Here is a 20,777-nt window from a genome sequence, read left to right on the forward strand (position 1 = left end):
AGATCATCTTTAATTGAAGAGATGTTACATAAAACCACAAAACTGCAAAAAAAGTTTTCTAGTTAACAGTTAATCTGGAGTAACATTTTAACTTTCTTTAATCACAAAATAATCTACTCTGATCATTTAATTAATCGCTAAACATTATCATCATCTACTTTTTCCTCTCCAGCCATAGGACTTAAGCTCAAGTCCTTTTCAAAATAAACCGATAAGCGTGCCCCATCCTATGAAAGTTGTAAACTAGAAAAACAACCGATTTAGCTGGTCTCTCTTGGGCTAGTTTTTTATTTCTCTTCTTCCCCTATGCATATAAACATTTTTCCTCAATGAAGGGACTCATTTGTTTATTTTATAAATTAAACCATAAGAAGAAAAACTATAAAGTATTGAGATTAACCTACTTCTTACAACACACCGGCAAGCACGTGCAGAATAAGAAGTATCAGACAAGTCCAGCCCTTCAAACAAGCCCCCTAGGGAGACGGTAACTTTGTGCCAGTCACACTTCATACTTCTAAATATGATTTTAGAACTTACAAAGCTAGTTTTCCAGTCACATGAGAAAATTAAACCCACTACTTTAGGATCTTATCTCACTTTTCACCAAAAACTTTATCACCTAGCTTTCTGCTTCACAACACCTGTTATAAGGTTCCATTCCGGGTGACTCTTACAAGTTTCCAAAGATCAAATCCACACAGGACAAGAGTTTTCACCACTGAGAATATGCAGAGGAATGTAGGACAATTTTCAGAGTAACTCACAAGAAGTATTCAAATATGTTTAATGCAATGGCACATTGTTGAAAAATACGCATTCAGATATATAAATCCCATGTGCTTGTTAAAGTTATAGGCACAGTGTATGAGCTTCCATTTGTAATCTTGAAAAGAGATATTCCTGAGAGGAAAGGCAATCAGAAAGAGGGAGGATTAGTAATGTTATAAAACTTCATGAATATACTAAAACCACTGAACTGTACACTTTAATGGTTCAATTTTATGGTATGTAACATATATCTGAATAAAACTGTTATTTTTTTTAAGAGGGGAGATTGTAAACTAGAAGAGTGACTTGGAAGAGGGAGTGATTTTAACTTAGTGAGATGAGACAGATTCTAAGGATACTGTGCAGTTCAAGGAGATTCTAAGAAGGTGTTACTGAGAATCGACACCTAAGAGCCAGATTTGAGACAAGCATGGAAGGAAAAATGTGAGGCCTAAAGAGCAATCAGTGAGGAGGAAACCCAGCTTGAGAAGACAAAACAAGCAGAGAGAGAATGAGTGAGGGGGCATGTGCCAGTCACAGAGCACGAATGCAAGAGAACCTCCGACTAAGTAATCCCACTCTGCCTTCGGGGTGCGCTGGTCTACATGCTGAAGACACCTCGGATAGGCCTGGCAAGGGGTTAAATAGCTCATCTAAACTGGCTGCTTCAGCGACGTGTATTTGGGATTTGCAGAAAATTTTACTTCCTGCCAATTTTATGGAAAAATAGTTTTTAAGTATGTCACTTGAAAATTGCCAGTGAAATTAATAGTCTTATATATCCTTTATTCCGTTTCTCTTTCTCTCATCTGTGTTACTTTTACTAATGTTTCTCCTTGTCTCAAGTTTCTATCCTTCCTTGCCTAGCTACCATTGCTTCTCCCCTCATTCTTAGATCTCTGGAAAAGTTCCTGCTGCTTCCTGAATTCAACCATTCAAGTCCTTCATAAATATTTCTTGAATGAATACTTGGTGATAGATACGATGAGATTCCTGGATCCCTGCTCACAATGAGCTTACAGTCTAGTAAGCACTCTTACCCACTGGCCTTTTCCATCTCCCTCTCTTTCTTCCCTGTATCTCTCCCTCGCCAGTCTCTTTTACTCTTCTCTCCCCACTGTCCCTCCTTAAAGTCTGGGCTAGAGCCTCATGAGTGGAATCAGTTAAAGCAATACTATGTGAACCATCTAACTGAAGAGGATGTGCCACTGCTGGGATGAGAACCACACAGTGGGTGGAATTGAAGGCCTGAGTCACAATGCTTGGGTTCAGACTGTCTCCTTGCTAGGTGTATGACTGCTGTGTGTGTGTGTGTGTGCATGCATGCACATGCAGCGGGGGTGGGTGTCCGAACCTATCTAAGCCTGTTTCCTCATTTATAAAATAGGATAATAGTAGTGCCTACTTCAGAAGTTTTAAGGGTAATTGAATTAATATATGTAAAGTGCTGGGCAAATGCCCAGTATATTAAATTCTTAATAAATGTTGCTTATTAGATGGTGTCAGTATAAGGACAATTAGTTTGGTTACTGATTTTCTTTATTCCATTATTAGACTCCAAGCAAAGGCTACCAAGAAACCTCACGAAGTGAAACAGGACTTTGAGAAGTTTCTACATGAACTGGTATGTTTTCTTTCTGAAAATAATTGAGAATTCTCTCTCTAGCTTCTTTTATATAGACTGGACAATATTTCATAAGAATGTATGGTGGCATTCTTATCCAAATTACAGTGGCAGAAGAGGATACATTCTTGTCATTTAATCATCCACATGCACATGTAAGAAAATCTCTGTTTTACATATTGAGTGGCAACTCACGTTCACGTTCCCCATTTCCAGCTTCTGACCAGGAACGGTTTATGTAACTCAAAAGCTCCAAATGCAGTTAGAATTACAAACTAATAATCATTGATGTTTGAAGCTGTATTTTGTTTTTCATTAATAATTCAACAAAATCATATTGGGTACCAACAGCTGTGTTAGATGGATGGACCCTGCCCTCAATTAATGGAAACACAAGGCAGAATATCATAAGGTTCTAAATAGGACTCAAGTATGAGAAAGAAAGGAAAGAAAGGAGCCTGTTCCATCTTTCTGATTTTCCTTGTCATCTTCTCTTTCGCTTCTCTTTACCTATGGGCAGTCTTGTTAAGTCTGAAGGGCCTCTTCCCTCCCAACAGACAAGAACATATAGAGACTAGTGTACAATATGTCTGAAGGTTGGACAACTGGAGGTCAGGAATAGAGGAGAGCCTTTTATTTTCAGCATGTCAAGGCTTCCACTCAAAAATCTAGAGCAATCCCATTGGCTGCTAGTATAATGTCAAAAATGGGTCAAATCAAATTCCTACATGGGTCAGAAAAGTGAGAAAGTGGTGAAACACCTGGGTGTTGTATAATATACAAACAGGACAGTATAATAAGCAAACAGGACTATTCTTTTTATTTTTTTGTTGAAATAGGGTCTCACTCTGTCACCTGTCACCCAGGCTGGAGTGCAGTGCTGCAGCCTTGAGGTCCTCAGCTCAAGTGATCCTCCTGTCTCAGCCTCCCAAGTAGCTGGGACAGCAGGCACATGCCACCACTCCCAGCTAAAGACTATTTTTTACATCCACACACGAAAATATTCATTCTTCTTTTTTTTTTTTTTTTTTTGGTCTATCTTCCCTACTATTGATAGAGACATGGGCACAGAGAAATACCTAATTAGAATAGGAAAACAACAGTGCAAGTGTGCTGATAAAGGGCAAGTGACCCCAGCTGGTAAGTGGTAAATGATTTGAGTGTCAGGGGAATTATTATACAAGCAGTTGTGGAAACTGTAGCGCACTGGAAAGCCGTGCCTCATCTAACAAGACAGCTACTATCTCAGCCCTAGTTCATTGATGCCCCGCAGAAATGTAGGACAAGTAGTATCAGATATTCCACCACTCAGTAATCCAGATTCTGAGTAATCCAGAATATCTGATACTGCTTGTACAATCTCCTGATTTGGGGCCCAAGTTTTTAGTCATTCTGTGGGTCAAACTATATACATCTGCAGACCAGATGTGGCCCGTGGGCTGCTGGGCTGTAACCCCTGATCTAAATGCTGCCTGGATTTGACTCTTCAAAAGCTAACTCCAGCCAGCATAGTCAATCTTGTTCTTCACTACATACCAAAGCAAACCCTTCACTCTCACTGAGCCTCCTCCATGCACCATGTCGGCCTGTACCCATAGGCTTTGCTCATCTGCAGTGTGCACTCCACAGCTTTTAAACTCTACTCATCCTTTAGGACCATGCTCAAAATCCACTTACTGCATGATCTTTCTTCTAATGGCCCCGGCCCTATCCCTTCCAGGTAAGTTCGGCATCTCTCATAATGTCTAGAATACCACACAGTGATGGTAAGACTGAAACATAGTTCTTTTTTTCAAGAGAGAAATCAAAACACATATAGAATAGATCCCTCGCTTAGATGACCATGTGTGTCCCCCAAAGAATAGTGCACACTGGAAATTTTTACTCACCTTTTGTGAAGAAGAAATCACCTAGTGAAAATTTTAAATGGAACAGCAAAGCAATGACAAGCGCCTTTTTTTTTTTGTTACACTGATCCAGGTATCTCTAAAGAATTATATACCAACCACAAATCCTTTGTGGAAAATGGCACAGTATTAAAAAATAAAAGATTATAAATTTAAATAAATTCAGGTTTTGGATTTTTGGGTTTATAGAACTCAAAATTCTTTTAACAAATTTGACTCAAGCTTTCTCAAGCATTTACCTTTCTGCTAAGAATGAAAATGCATCAGAAGTTTATTTTAAAATAGAATATCGGCTTTCCTATTATTCTATGTATGACTGTTATCCTTTAAGAAATAAAACCAGCTTTGCGCAGGCCTCCCTTAAACTGAAATTCTAGAGGGTGATGCCCAATCTGTGAGTTAAACATTAATGAGCTAATGAAATCACAGAATCATAAGTAATTGTGATATTTCTGGATAATTCATGCCATAAAACCACTGCTATCTCAATTACCTGAGTATTTCAGCAAAATACTTTTTGGTCCAAATCATTACGTAATTCAGAAAGTGCTTCCTATAGTCCATCCACGAGAGAAAGCCAGTCATTTGCCATCACTAGCCAAACATTTCTGCCCACTCTTGATGTACATACAGAGGTACCCATCAATACCGTTACAAATCCCAGAATTCATTAAGTCTTTTCATAGTCACTTTCACCCACATACTTGCATACCTGCTTTATACTGGGGTGCATATATACAAACAAGCTTTTCTAGATAAACAAAGAAGGCATATAAGGAATGTGTGGGATTTCTTGGAAGTGGCTCTTGAATTAGAGAGGTATTTGAGAAAAAGTAGTAGAAAAAGAGTGATAAGAAAGTAAGTTCTATGAACAAACTGAATTATCTGAATTATCATCTAGATAATTCTTTATTTCAATGTGAATAGAAGAGACTTAAAGTGTTTTTTATCTAAGTTTTTCTGTTAAGTAATGGAGATAGCTCAGGGCCAAAAGAATTGAAAGTGGTTATTTCAATGATATCACATGGTTTAAAAATATTCAAATGAGTCTGAATTTTCTTCCCATATCCTCCTTTTGTCAGAAAAAAAAAAAATCCTTACTCTCTTGATAATTGGAGAAATCTCACATTCAATTATACAATGTCCAAGAAAATCTGTGAAACTTTAATCATGTATTATTTTCATAGCGTTCTGAAGCTGAAATTGAGAGAGAATGTGTGGCATCACTGTCGTCATCATCATCATCATCAACAGAGAACTACAACTTTGAGGAAGAAGAGTACTAAGAGAAACCGGAAATGAACTCTATTTAAGAATAATGCGTACAATTCAATGGTATCAGTTTAATTTTAACAATATATTTAATTCAAGTCCAATTCATGCAATCAGTATTAAGAGTGTGTTTTACCATTCATCTTTAAAATCTTCAAATGAATAAATCTCAGTAAATTATTCTTAAAAGATCTGTCCAAGCATGATCTTGACTCTTAATAGTAAAACCATATTTTAAGATGGAAAAATAATCATTATGAAGCATAGAGAGCTTTCAATCATTTCTTTGAAAATATATCTTGATATAATAGCAACCATTCATCATAATACAAAACAGAAAGAAGATTAATTTACTGTGGCATAGAAAGTCCTGCCAATTCCTAAGTGTCCTAAATAGTTTCTCTGAGATTTTTTACATTTTTTCAGGCCTCAAGGAAAACCAAAGCCCCGCCTCCAGGTTTGGTAGCAAACAAATTCTGCTTCTCTGGTGCTAAGCTTCCATCACTCCTCTGGTAATAAGCTTTGTGCACATTGGCTAGGAAGCCGGGCAGCTTGTCCGCAGGTACTATTGATACTGCGCAGCCTCCCCATCCTGCTCCAGTAAGTCGTGACCCTTGAGCCCCCAACTTCCTAAAACAATGAGAAAAAAAAAATATTAGAACCTGTAAATGAAAATGCAACTGATTTGCTTGATGTTTGTAGAACACATAGCCTATCTAAGTTCTAAGAAGAAAATACATGAGGGGTTTTTAGGTGTCATCAAACATTTTAGGACATTAAGACATTTATACTGTTTCAGAGAGTGATTTGGAATTTTTTCATTGTATCTAAATCTAGTCCCTGGTTTTGACTCCAAGTAGTAAGTCAACAGTACTCCTCCCATTTCATGACTAGCAAATAACCCACTGTAATACTGATTCCATACAGTAGCCACTTGAAGAGTTGTATAGCAAGCTTACAGGTAAAACAGGAAGGAGGTGTTAAAATAAAACAGGCAATGGTAAAAGAAATGTAGGCAACCCTGAATCAGAAGGTCACTCCAAATGAGGGCAAATCAAAATTTAAAATGTACAGTCTTCTACAAGGTTTCCCCAGTGGCTATTTCAGCTGCATTCTTAAGTCTGGGCTATTTCACAAAGAAGAATCAGTCCCCTAGAACAGATAGCCTAGTTCACTGAATAAACTTATCAACAAAAAGCTTGTTATTAAACTCCAGGTTGGGTGGGTGATTGGTTGACTCTCTAATGGAAAATTAAGCAAACCTTTCCACAAAGAGGATGGCAGTCCCTAGAGTTCCCCACCACCTTCCCTGTGCCTTCTGGAGCTGGTCTGATTACTGGACTCAGAATTTGACATCAGATGAGATGTATCTGATTGGGATGGCAACAACTATATAAAGGACCACACAGTACGAGTTAATTTTAGTTACTGTAAACCAGGCACAGTTTCAAACCTAAGATTTTAACCAAAGTGAAAGGCCCTATCACAATGTACACAGATCACTTAGCTTTAAAAGATGCAATTTATCCTGACAAGAAAGTTAACATGTACTTATAATTAATTCTTCTTAATAAAATCCACTCCAAATTATTAGTGGATTAAAGGCTCTATGATTAATTTAGTACAATTTTGTCTCTTTTTTTCAATCTAAATGAGATACTTTACTTCCTGGACATATCAATAGAATACTACCTCTACCCTAGAACATCAGAATTACTGCATGTCAGTAATTGATTTTCCCATCAATGATTCTTCTCAGTTGATTTATTTTTATCACCTGCTTTATTATATATATTAAAATATGCTTTTCAAATGAAAATAGGTATTTAAGAAAGAAAAAAATGCTTACAAACAAATGAACATCACTGATCTTCTCCTATCCCTTAAACATTCAGCTTATGGCCCAGTAGCTGAACTAAGCCTGAAATCCCATCATCCAGGCTAAAAAATTTCTCTGACCTTGGGATCCTTGGATTATTCTAAATTCCTAGGTTGGCAAAGAGCCTGTTTGCAGTTTGTTGGATTTAAAAAAAATGGTTGCCATATGCAGTCACATCAAACTCTTACTGTGGAAAACTAAGGTGTCACTCAAGTGTCTCTGGAAGACGCTAAAATATGGGCATTAAAGCCAGCCATGACATGGTCTACCTTCTTATTTGATTTTCTAAGATCCAAAATATGCCATTTTGCTGCATTCAAGTTATCAAGTCTTTAAGGGTCCTCAGTCCAACTTCTAAAAGGCATATTTTATTATACTTTCTCATTTGAACAGTTTTTGAAAGCTGTGGTTTTTCAAAATTGAACCTAAAGCAAACTGAGAGTATTGTTTTTAATCTGGCTGTAAAACCTATAGGAATTGGGCCCGAGGTCTATTTTCCTGAGACTTTTACCAGTTTCCAGGGAGCAGAAGCTGGAAGTCTTTGTAGGTCAAGATATTCAATACTGAGTCTCCAGAGCTGCTCCGTCACCACCCTGCCTGCTACAGATGAAAATGGCATCCATCACATGGTTTGATGGTTTGAAATCACCAGGGCTCAAATTTCCCAAATCAAGAATGGTAAGTGCTATTATAAATAGCCTTCTGCCCTCGAGTCAGTGGCACATCTGATCACAAGTCAGGGCTGCCCCAGCAGCTGGTCAGCAGCCTGCCAAGCTACATACACTTACAAAGGCAGAAAGGTCTGTCTGCAGTGTTCCCTGCTAGTACCTAATAGGCCCTTTGGCATATGCCATAGAAATTCTGAGAAGACCAAAAGTTAGGAGACCACTATACACTTTAAATAAAGAAAGAAAAGTAAGTGAACCAAGGGTGTTTAGTGAACTTTTCATGTTTGTGCCTTTTTCTGGAAGAACAAGAAAACATTAAAGATTTATCTTCCAAGCTATTGCACATCAGAGAGGCAATACAAGAATTATAGAGGCCGGGCGCGGTGGCTCAAGCCTGTAATCCCAGCACTTTGGGAGGCCGAGATGGGCGGATCACGAGGTCAGGAGATCGAGACCATCCTGGCTAACACGGTGAAACCCCGACTCTACTAAGAAATACAAAAAATAGCCGGGCGAGGTGGCGGGCGCCTGTAGTCCCAGCTACTCGGGAGGCTGAGGCCGGAGAATGGCGTGAACCCGGGAGGCGGAGCTTGCAGTGAGCTGAGATCCGGCCACTGCACTCCAGCCTGGGCTACAGAGCGAGACTCCGTCTCAAAAAAAAAAAAAAAAAAAAAAAAATTATAGAACCCAAAACCCTAAAATCCCTCAGATCCCACTTTGATAACTGTGATGACTGGATTGGGAATAATGTGGAAGGGTTTGTTAAAGCAACAAAGGCAGCCTCTGCTTTATAAAGCATGATGGCAAAGGCTAGGGCAGATGAGGGATGGAGATGATGAGGAATGTTCTCTTTGATCCTTGTGTATTCACAGAATTAACTGTCCAGGCACCCAATATAGCCAAAGTCAAATTTCCTACTTTTAAGTGAACTTATTCGACCATAAAGTGCGAAGTTGCAAGATACAAAGCAATGGAGAGGGTGGGGAGGAGATCCAGAGAGACCCAACTGCACTACACACTTGAGAAAGACGGAAGGTAAGAAATTATGCCTTGTATTTAAATTCTGTGTCATTTCTTTCTAAATAAGTAAATATATATTATACAAATGGATATGAAATAAATTATTTCAGGAAATCTTGAATTTAGGACAGGTCACATCTATCTCTCTGAACCTAGCCCAGCACAATTCTAGGAATTTCATAGGTTCTAATAAATGGCTGCTGGACTACAATATTTCCCTTAAAATATTTTTTAAAATTATATGTAATATAAGCAGTCAGCAGTGTATTTTTTTACTTGGGAAGACTTCTAGCTTCTGCTCTCTGGAAATGGCAAGAATCACAGGTAAGGGACCTTCTAGCAGTTTCTATGATTTCTATAGCCAGGTTAGACACTGTACCTTCAAATTGCTTTAGAGTCAAGAAACCACAGCCTTCAGTGTTCAAATGAGAAAGGATAAGAAAATATGCCCGCAAGTCTACTTTAGAAATGTAAGCCACTTAAAGGCCATTGAAGAGCAGTGGGTTTGGGTCCTGCAAATGGCATATATATTCATAAGTCAAAGAGGCCCGAAGAGAAGTAAAGCCCTAAGGGGAGCTGAAATGGCTGGTTCCCTCTTTTTTTTTTTTTTTTTGACAGGGTATGCAGATTAGCACTTAAGGTCATGGAGAAAGAGCATGTAACAATGGATTTGCACTTCATTCTTCCCCACTATGACCTTGTCAAAGAAAGGGTGCGAGAGGCTGAGCAGCCTTACCATGGAATCCATTGCAGAAAGACTTCTGAGGAAGACAAAGTAAATTAACTTTTGTAATCATAGTTAATCCACTAAAATTTGTCATTCATCTCCCTTAATAGCTTGGGCAATAATGCAGCAATTAATCCTCTCTAATTTCAACAAGTGTCAAAATGAAAATAAAAGGCATTAACTATTTTGTCTTAAGTAAAACTAGGGAACCAATAGTGAATGAGCTGTCTCACATATAACTGACTTGGTTTCAAAACTGTTTTGTGTTCTCCAGTAAATTCTACTTAAAATTTAGTCATTTCTTTCTGTTAACATTTTGTTTGGTTACAAAAGATATTTTATAATTCAGCAAACATTATCTTTTTCCTTCATTATTATACTTTGTTTTATATAATTTAAGTTCTAACATTAATTTAATTTAAAAAAAAAAAAGCCCCACTCCTTAAGTATAGTTTCTTTCCTCCTCCCTGCTCCTTTCTTTACATTCTAAACTGATTTTCTCTTGAAGAGCAGGAAAAGGTTCAACCAAAAAAGAGAGCTAGCAATGGTGCTCTTTCCCAAGCCCCCTTCTCCCCACTTGAGTCACAAAGTTGTTCTATACATTGTCCTATATGCTAACTAGGAGATGCCTTTTTAATTCAGTCTAGTTCAGATCACTCTAAGATTTTCTGCTTGTGTATAGCATCTTAGGTATTCTAGGTATTCAAGTCCTTAATCTACTCATTCAATTAGTTGTCTTTTCATACAAATAGTTTCCAAGAAACCCTTCGGAAACACTAAAGGAATTTTGAAGTGCCATAAATGAACCAGGGAGGGTGATGTAAAGATTATATTTGGCAGTGCTCCTCCTTGAACCCATTTCAGCTTCCCTACTCTTCCCTCATTTGGGGAAGACAAGCAACCTGCTCAGGCTGCCCAGTCTTAGTCATACCTTCCCTACTGATGTTAACATTTTTAATGGTGGCAGGGAATTGTGGGGGTGGTGGTGGTTTTTAAATAAAGCAGTACTTTGCCAGAGGTTGTGTCTGTGGCACCAGTGGCTCACACCAGGCCTTGCCAGGACCTTTTCCAGTATGTCCAACACCTTTTCTGCCTGACCCAGTGAGACAGTCACACGGTTTCAGAAAGAACTAGGGCTTATGAGTAGCTCCACTGTTCATTTATTTGAACCTTTCCCCATGTTACTACCTGCTACTCTTCCACCATCTGTCTTCCCCATCCTTTTTAACCATCCTTTATCCATCCTTTATCTTACTCCTACTAATTTCTGCATTCTTCTGAACCCCTCCTTCTTCCCTCATTGCTTCTCAGACATCTTCACAAGAGAAAGTCACAGCTTTTGAAAGTGGACAGTAGACTGCAATTTCACATGGTACGCAGATACCCATGTGAAAATATGTATTGACTGAAGGAGGGAATGACATCAATGTCTGCATCAGCTTAACTCCCCTGGGGCTATCCTCCTCTGAGGTTGCTCTGCCACTTAGGACCTTTCAGTAAATTGCAACCAACTGAAACATTTGAAGAATATTATCTGCTGGTCACAGTGACAGAAAAGAAAAAATTAATTGTCTAAGAAGCTTTAAGGACCAGACAACTATTCTGGCCAATATCTTCAATAAGCCAGAAGATAATCTTTCAATATGGAAAAGTTAAACCCTTTATAGTTATGGAATAAGTAGAAAATAACTTTCATACTTAGCAATTGTCCAAACAAAACAATCATGAAAAAGTGATGGAGCTCCTAAGTTTTTCACAGAGCTGAATTTTTCTCAGAAAATTAATACAGCAAATGAAAATGAAACACTTTATCTGCCATTAAGAAAGGATTTTCCAAAAACAAATAAAATGAAAAGATAAATAAGAGGTACTCTTCCAAACCCCTGTAAGACATAGCCATAAACTTTTCCACTAGAGCCATATTTTTTAAATGTATAGATCTAGAGACTGCTAGAACAGAAAAAGCCAATGAAGATCACAAAGTGAAGCAACAGTTCCAACTCACAGAGCGCAGAATGAAAAGAGAGCCAGAATCCAACCTTCCTAACTTCCAGCCCACTTTTTATCCTACTCTACACATTACGTTCCTGCTCAACATGACTTTGCTTAATGTTCAAAGGCTGGAGACTATGACAACAAAGGCCTCCATCATAAAGCTTCAAAGCTAGGAGATAAAAATAGGTTACAAACACACACATACACACACATATATATGACTGACATTTGAGTGTAATCACATCTCAGTATAACCCAAGGGGAGAGGCAGGTGTGGGAAAATCACTGGATTGGGAGCCAAGCTTTCCAATGAACTCATTATGTGAAACTTACTCAAATTATTTAATCTCTTAGTGCCTTCTTGGATCTCTAAGACCCCTTCCTGATCTAATATTTGATAGTACTCTAAGATAACTCTAACCCACAATGGTGAAGAGTGCTTTTCAAAAATGTGGCTTTTAGAGGCACAAGGAAAGTTTCTCAGGGCAAAAACCCACCAGTCGTCTTGATTTCTCTCTTTTACCCACACAGCAAAAAAGTCTTCCTTCCAAGCATATTTGGCATAGAATTGCCTAGCATTTCCATTGCCCCCTTTCTCTTCTCAAAGCCAGAAGCCTTCCAATGGCCTACACAGCCTATGTGGTATGGCTGCCCACTTCCTCCCTTACTTCATCTACTACCTCTCCTTCCTTCCTGGCCCTCTGCCATGCTGAGCTTGCTCAGCCTCACACCTGACAGCCAAGTATCCACCTCAGGGCCTGTGCACTTGCTGTTCTCATTTATTCACCTCCTTCAGGTCTCTGCTCAAATATCTCTTCCTCAGAGTGACCTTCTTCAACCACTCCATAGAAAGAGTACCCACCTAACCCTGTAGTCTCTACTCCTTCTCACTTTTTTCCATAGCACTTATCACTACCATTCAAATTATTTTTAATGGTCATTTCTCTCTTTCACCACGAGAAGGTAAGCTCCATGAGAACAAGTACAGGTTGACCATTCTAGGAAGAGAAAGTTCATTTGAGAATTCCAGGAAGCTGGCAAATGCCCTTCCGCAGTTTTTCAGGTGGGATTCAAACCATCCCACTTCCTTCCAGGCAAAGACATTTCTTCCTGATCTGTGCACAAATAATTCCACTTCCTCTTATTTCCAGAACTGAACAATATTTGTCCCTTCCATATAGTAGGCCCTTGATATTTTCAGAAAAGGGTACTTAAAACGAAACAAGCTGGGGAAGGCTTTTGGCAATCAGTGAGCAAACATGTCAGCAGAGCGATCTTCATCAATGCTGTGTTCAAGTCTTTTGACAAGTTGGGTTACCCAGGCCATTTGTGATCACTGGAGTTACTTGGTTTAAACTTCTCAGGCTGGGAGTGTGGCAATGACTGAGGCAAGCCACAAGTGCCAAGTGGTTAATTACATTTCTATTACTAATTGTAGTGTGGCATTGTGTTCTCACAGTGAAGTAACATCTAGCGTTTGAGAGCTCTCCCAGTTTCAGTTCTCCCCGGGTCACTGAGCTCCTTCCTGGGTAAGACGACTAACTCTATTATCTCCATTCTTTCACAATTTTAGGGAAGCTGTGTTTAGGTTTGTGAAAGAGTTGTCCTCCTTACATTTCTGCCTCAATTAACCATGTATCACCTAGGCTTTCTTCAGCCCTTATTTCCTCAAAATGCCTAAACTTAACCTGGAAAGCAGGAAATGCTGGCTTTCTGGGTGATTCCTTCAGCAATCTCCCCACACACTCCCATCAAGCTTGAGATCCTCTGTCAGTTTTCTCCCTTCTTCTGAGTAGAACTACTAAACTTAACTAGGACACTGGACAGGAGTTTCTGGCAGAGCAGCAGTATAATAAAACATATCATGAGAAAGTTAACAGGGCCCAGCTCTGAGCAAAGTTACCATCCTGAAAGGCCTAATCATCCAAAGATGGAAAGGTCTTTCCCATGATGTAAAGAGCTGACTCCAAACCGACTCCAAACCCAGAGCCCCATAAAATCATGGAGCCAGGTATCAAATCTTTCATCCTACAGGCATTTAGAAGGGAACAAGTTTAGCTCTGTATCATCGGAGACCCCTCATATAGGAAGTGGGGAACAATCTTCATTCCCCACAAAATGTTGCGTCTTTTTCCATTTATTTAAACAATATTATTTGATGGCATCCCTTGGCCCCCACCAGGCTGCCTCACCGACAGATGTCCACCAGCTGGTCCAGCTCAGGGCAGCTGCACTCATACATGTCCCGGCAGCTCATGTGGCTCTGGTTCATCAACTCTCCCAGCAGCTGGACCATGTTTTCAGGTGCTTCTTCACATATCTTCTTAAACTGGAGCACTCGCGCAGCCTCGCTGTACACATGCTTTGCCCGCTGATAGAGTTTGAAGATAAGCACTGACGAAGGAAGGGGATGGGAGGGAGGTTGGGAATAGTTACTGGACAACCCAGTATAAAGAAAAATACACTTTTGAAGACTTTCATTTCTGTTTTCATTATCAATATCTTAAACTGTAATAGGTCTCTCTTTCACTGAAAGGATTCTTTCCATTGAAATGTGTCTATTTGCAAGTCAGTTTTACTTTTTTCTTGATACTGAATAAAATTTTGTAACGATATTTCCTTCACTTCACTCAACACACATGTGCATACACTTATGTGCAATCTAATCCATCCCAAATGAAGAGAGACGTAACATGTATTGAGTACACCCTACACGCCAGACACTTTGAAAGTACTACTTTGTGTAGGCCGGGTGTGGTAGCTCACATCTGTAAACCCAGCACTTTGGGAGGCCGAGGCGGGTGGATCACCTGCAGTCAGGAGTTCAAGACCAGCCTGACCAACACGGTGAAAACCCGTCTCTACTAAAAATACAAAAATTACCTGGGCATGGTGGTGGGTGCCTGTAATCCCAGCTATTTGGGAGGCTGAGGCAGGAGAATTGCTTGAACCTGGGAGGCAGAGGTTGCAGTAAGCCGAGATCACGCCATTGCATTCCAACCTGGGTGACAGAGCAAGACTCCATCTCGAAAAAAAAAGTACTACCTCGTATAGTTCTCATCACAGCACTGAGGGATGTACAGTATGATCCCTGTTAACAGAAAGGAGGAGGCTCAATAGAGTGAAGTGACATGCTTAAGGTCACACATCCAGAACGTGGCGGAAGCCAAACAGATCAGGGATGCCTGACCCTACAGCCATGTTCTTTCCACTCTGCCTCAATAGAAAGGACCCCTGGAAATTCTTAACAGTGGCAATTTTTTAATAAAAATAATATATGTCCCAGATAAACACAATTATTTATATGGGATATATAATATTTATATATGTACCTATATATGTGTGTGTTTGTGTATATATATATATATACACACTGCAGCATTATTTATCATAGAAGTAAGAAACAACTCAAGTATCTAATAACAGAGGACTTTAAAAAATTATGCTATATTCATTTTTGAAATATTACTGCTATCAAAACTCAGATTCTAAGGCAATTTGATATACAGGAAATTATTCATTATTAAGTGAAAAAACAACCTGCAAAACTATATGTACAACTGATACTAATTTTCCATACACACATACATATATTTATGTACATTTTAATTTTAAAAACTGATAGGAAAGCACCAAAATGTTAATAGTAGTTATCTCTGTGGTCCATTATGGGTGCTTTTATTTTCCTTTTGACACATATATGTATTTTCCAGATTACCCACAATGAATCTGTAATTTCAGCTACAGAAATATGGCCTACTGCAATGGCTATGTCTATAATGCTTACACATTCCTGTGAATAACAACTTAGACTTCCTTACCATTTTCACCCATATTGAACAGTGGCTTAGCTGGTGTGGTGGGTCTGGGAAAATTTTGGAATATTTATGAAAATTCCCAGGCCTAGGGGAAAGAGACAGGGCTGAAAATCAAAAAGTTTATGATTTATTTATTTTTTAAATTTTACTTAATTTAATTTTTAATTTTTAATTACTACTTAATTTTTAATTTTACTGTAGATATACACATGCCATGATGGTTTGCTGCACCCATCAACTCGTCATCTCTATTAGGTATTTCTCCTAATGCTATCCCTCCCGTACCTCCCAACCACCGACAGGCCCCAGTGTGTGATGTTCCCCTCCCTGTGTCCATGTGTCCATTGTTCAGCTCCTACTTATGAGTGAGAACGTGCGGTGTTTGGTTTTCTGTTCCTGTGTTAGTTTGCTGAGAATGATAGTTTCCAGCTTCATCCACGTCCCTGTAAAGGACATGAACTCATCCTTTTTTATGGCTGCATAGTATTCCATGGTGTATATGTGCCACATTTTCTTTATCCAATTTATCATTGATGGACATTTGGATTGGTTCCAAGTCTTTGCTATTGTGAATAGTGCCACAATAAACATACATGTGCATGTGTCTTTATAGTAGAATGATGTATAGTCCTTTGGGTATATACCCAGTAATGAGATTGCTGGGTCAAATGGTATTTCTAGTTCAAGATCCTTGAGGAACTGCCACACTGTCTTCCACAATGGTTGAACTAATTTACACTCCCAACAACAGTGTAAAAATGTTCCTATTTCTCCACATCCTCTCCAGCATCTGTTGCTTCCTGACTTTTTAATAATTGCCTTTCTAACTGGTGTCAGATGGTATCTCATTGTGGTTTTGATATGCATTTCTCTAATGACCAGTGATGATGAGCTTTTTTTCACATGTTTGTTGGCCGCATAAATGTCTTCTTTTGAGAAGTGTCTGTTCACATCAAAAAGTCTGTAATTTCTTAACAGCTCTGTGACAACTAGCTATATACAAATTGCTACCTTTATAATACTCTATTTCCTCACCTCTAAAATGAGGTTGAGAGTCACTTCTCAGGATCCTTCCAGCCCTAACATTTTATAATTCTATGAAGGGCTTCTTCCAAGAGTATCTGTCCTTCAACATTCCGCCCATATTGTTATACTTTATAAAGATGCTGTTACTAGTAGCTTTTGTTTACATCCCCAGTTCTACTCTCTGCCCTTTTCCACCCTACTATCAGCCCCAAAGGCTGACCTGTATAGACTACACCAGTGAGTCCCCTGCCATCTAGATTTGAGAGCAGGAAAAGATCAGCAACAGATGGGAGGGAAAAGAGTGAGAAGGATTTATCCCCTGGCTCTTCCCTTGCAGAGCCATTTAGAGCTGGCACTGTCCCTTCACTGAAGGACACTGAACATCCTTCAAAATCTCCTTTTCTCCATGACTCTCTCCTCCTGGGTCTGCCTCTAGGTTCCTCTCCCCTAAACTATGATTACTTTTACGGAAGCACTTTTACATTTCTACTAATGAACCAATAAATCTTATTAAAGTTTCAGGTTTCATTTTTTCCCCTCCACAGCACTGTCTTTATAACTCTTATTTTCTTAGATAACCACTATATCATTATCACACCTAACAAAATTACCAGTGGTTCCTTAATATTGCCTCATATTGAGTCCATATTTAAATTTTCCAAATTGTCCACCAGTTCAAATTTCAATTGGTTTACACCAAGATCCAAACAAATTCCACACATTATATTCAGTTGTTATGTCTAATAAGTCTCTTTTAGTCAATCAAGAATTTAGTAGTTTAGTGATTTTTGATACTCTGGATTTGCAATATCCTATCCAAGCATATTTTAGGGCCATATCCTATAATGAAACTCAATACATTCCATTAGGGAGAGTACACTTTGGTTTTCCTTTAGGATTACATACTTCTTTAGGATTAAATATTTTCTTTTAGGATTAAATATTTTAAAATAGAAACTATCCAGAGAGATGTTTTCTATTAAACCCAGGACTGGTGCTTTGATTTTGACAAAAAACATTCACAAGACACCCACCAGACTACTGGAACTTCACAATCCTGGCACCTTCCTGAATCTGTTCACTTCTTGCACAGGAAGTGTTTCACAGTAGGACTTCTGAATACCAGTGTCTAACGAGGACTCTTGCTGGGCATTCTGAAGGTGCATGAGAGATTGCCATGGCTTGCAATCTCCTGAATGGTAGTAACTCAGACAACAAGGGAAAGGGCAGAAAGGGCATCTGTTTTCAATTGTGAAATAAAAATCCTGCCAAAAGCTACAACAGATTTGGAGACCACCCTTTGGGTGGGAAAGCAGTTCTGTGTTGGCTGAATGTCACAAATGCTCTCTGGATTCAGGGTTCTGGCTTGTTACGTATTGGCAACTCATCAGGTCTCTGTTATACAGATATCAAAAAATGCAAGAAAATCTGAAGCTTTATCCATAACAGCTTTCTTCCTTGTCCAGCTAACATGATAGCCGGATGTTCCAGCTGTCTATAAGCTCTTGTAATCATTGGGAGCAATTATTACATTAAAGGATGAAGGAAGCTGTTTCTTACTATGTTCATTGTATGCATGATTACTTTCAAGGCAAATTCAATTTAAGAATATAACACTAGATGATACTTTCCTCCAATATTATTAATGGCCTATCCTAGTCATGAGAAATCCAAAGCTTCAAAGCGGGATGCACTGCATAGTCTTCAGAACACTGATTTTCTCCAATGTGAATCTTACATAATCACTGAATTTAGTCATGAAATCACGGCACAAATTCTGAAATCTAAATGTTCATAGCCATATATACTTAAACTACAAAATACATATCTCATTTTGTTGCTAGCAATTTTGACTTGTATAATAAATTCTATTGGCTAAATTCCTTCTGACTGGCCTCCTAGCTGTGCTTCCAGCACACCACGTGGCTCCTGCGATAGGTCTGTGGCAGTAGCTGTTTTGTTGTCCTGAAATGCTCTTCCCCATGATCTTCACATGGCTGGTTCCTTCTTGTGGTTCAAGACTCAGATGTCACAGCTTTCAAGAGACTCAACTCCAATCTGGAGTAGCCCCCACCAGACATATTTTCTCCATTCTGTTTTATGCTCCCAACACCTATCTCCATCCAATATTTTCCTGTGTGTTCATTTGTTCATTGGTTTGTGGTTGTCTCCCACCAATGTCTAATTTCTTCACAACTATCTCTAGCAGCTAAAATAGGATCTGGCATTTAGTAGGGGTTCAATAAATGTTTATTGAATGAATGATTCCGATCCTTCTCCTTGTAACAAAACTGCACTGAAACTAGGCTAAATAAACAGTAGTGAAACAAGTACAATGCAGAATATAAAGGAGACATACTATTTTGACAATTTATACTCACTAGCATCCTCACCACAAAGTGGGGAAAGTTTGCTAAAATAAAGTTTGGAAACAATTAGTAAACTTCAGTGTCCAAAGTATACCCTAATACTCATTATCACAGATGACTGAGAATTGTTTATGTTGTATTTTGCTTTATAGATGTGAGAGAAAAAGAGATTTCTAAAACAAAATGTGTTTCAAGTAAAAGAGAAAGAATACAAAAATAAATAATCATCAACAGTTAAAATTAAGTTTTTTTTCTTTAGGCAATCTTTGTAACAAAGAGTTGCCTATTAACGTTTTCCTTTAAAAGATGGTTACATAGTTTATTATCAGAACCCATCTCTAATCAAGAAATCTAAATAAGGACACACATAATTGGTTATTTTGTTGGATCTCTGGTGGGAAATGATGAGGGAAAGCCTTTGACAGGTGAGGCACACTGAGCACCATTTTAAGCTCTGAGGACAGCAGGTCAACAGTAGATAGAGGGCATGTCTATTTCATCTCTGAAAGAGTCCCACTGATTTAAATTTAACCTCTGCATGCAAGAGCTAGTGGCCTCTTCTTTATTACCTCATCGTCTGCTAAGAGCAATGCCAAAAGCACTGAGTCATCTGAAAGAGCTTCACTGATTTAAAGTTCGCCATGCAAGAGCTGGTGGCCTCTTCTTTATTACGTCGTCTTCTGCTAAGAGTGATGCCATAAGCACTGAGTATGTCAGTCATCTAGCAACAGTGAACCAACAGTTCTTACTGAGCACCTGCTATGCACCCAATACCATGCTCCAATTGACGGGAAAGCCACAGGAAGTAGAACCTCTGCATTAAGGGAACTTGTAACTTACTTATTCAGATAAGACAAACCATGACGCCACTAGACAGTGAGCAATTGCAGCAGACGTCTGAGTGCTGGAAATGCTGAAGGTGCACTAAGAAGACAGGGCTTGCTGGGGAAGGACCAGCAGTGGGAGATGTCACAGGATGTCACAGGATGTCTGAGCCACACAGTGTCCCTGCTGTGAAGAGAAAATGGCCAAAGGCCCAAGGTGGGAACAGGCAGAGTGTGTTCATGGGCCTGAAGAGAGCAAGCTGACCAGAATCTGGCTCTCTAGAAAGCCATCCTCACATCTGAGGCTTTAACATCCTCGGCTATATCCACTATACAAAGATTACAAACTAACAACCCATGCGCCACAGCCAGCCACGGTGATGCCTTCTTGATTCAAATGTCTTTATGCTGGAAGATTTACCTAAGAATCTGGATATCTACTTAGTTTGGAAAACCGGAAGGTCTGATAGTGCTGGATCTGCATTACTGCCTAGCAACTGTTGACTGGAGCTGAGGAGTACCTACCCCTTGAGACAGGGTACACACACTTTATTCCACACAGTTCTCACCATTCCCAACTATGTGACCCTTAGCCTGCCTCACTAGTTTATATGCCAGGCTGGTCCTTGCAGGTATGTGCTTGTGGTCCCTGTTCTATAAAATTTTCTATAATAGGACTTCTCAGCAAAAGAGTGGGCATGTATCTTTCCTGAGTGGGTCATCATGCCATAACGAGCCACTGTTACTGTTACTATCAAATATCACCTCCCATAGGTGCACTGATAAACAATGTATTGAATTATAATCTGTCTTCCTGTAACCTCTACTCTTTGGTCTTGGTTCTGTTCCCCAGACATATGTAAACACAAGGTAACCC

At 39.1% G+C, this 20,777-nt stretch overlaps 2 protein-coding genes across 15 annotated transcripts in view; one reads left to right on the forward strand and one right to left on the reverse strand.

Annotated features, from left to right (window-relative positions):
* LOC116275848 (protein FAM227B) overlaps window positions 1-5,763 on the forward strand; it is a 290,793-nt gene extending 285,030 nt beyond the window's left edge. For all 4 annotated transcript variants that reach the window (XM_031668708.1, XM_031668709.1, XM_031668710.1 and 1 more), the window contains 2 exons: window positions 2,326-2,395; window positions 5,490-5,763. In XM_031668708.1, coding sequence (XP_031524568.1) covers window positions 2,326-2,395; window positions 5,490-5,588 — 169 coding nt within the window. In that variant the 3' untranslated portion in view covers window positions 5,589-5,763. The remainder of the gene's footprint in view (window positions 1-2,325; window positions 2,396-5,489) is intronic.
* GALK2 (galactokinase 2) overlaps window positions 1-20,777 on the reverse strand; it is a 244,345-nt gene that overhangs the window by 66,030 nt on the left and 157,538 nt on the right. For 5 of the 11 annotated variants that reach the window (XM_017960603.3, XM_021940541.2, XM_017960599.2 and 2 more), the window contains 2 exons: window positions 14,056-14,257; window positions 5,641-6,204 (listed from right to left, as the gene is read on the reverse strand). The exons of 1 other annotated variant lie outside the window; for it this stretch is intronic. In XM_017960603.3, the coding sequence (XP_017816092.1) occupies window positions 5,997-6,204; window positions 14,056-14,257 (410 nt within the window). In that variant the 3' untranslated portion in view covers window positions 5,641-5,996. Of the gene's footprint in view, window positions 1-5,592; window positions 6,205-14,055; window positions 14,258-15,684; window positions 15,767-16,538; window positions 20,088-20,777 lie in introns of those variants that run through there. 5 more of the 11 variants (XM_017960600.2, XM_017960602.2, XM_017960605.3 and 2 more) reach the window with 4 other exon arrangements.

This window comes from Papio anubis, chromosome 7, assembly GCF_008728515.1.
Source record: "Papio anubis isolate 15944 chromosome 7, Panubis1.0, whole genome shotgun sequence".
Classification (NCBI taxonomy): Eukaryota; Metazoa; Chordata; class Mammalia; order Primates; family Cercopithecidae; genus Papio; species Papio anubis.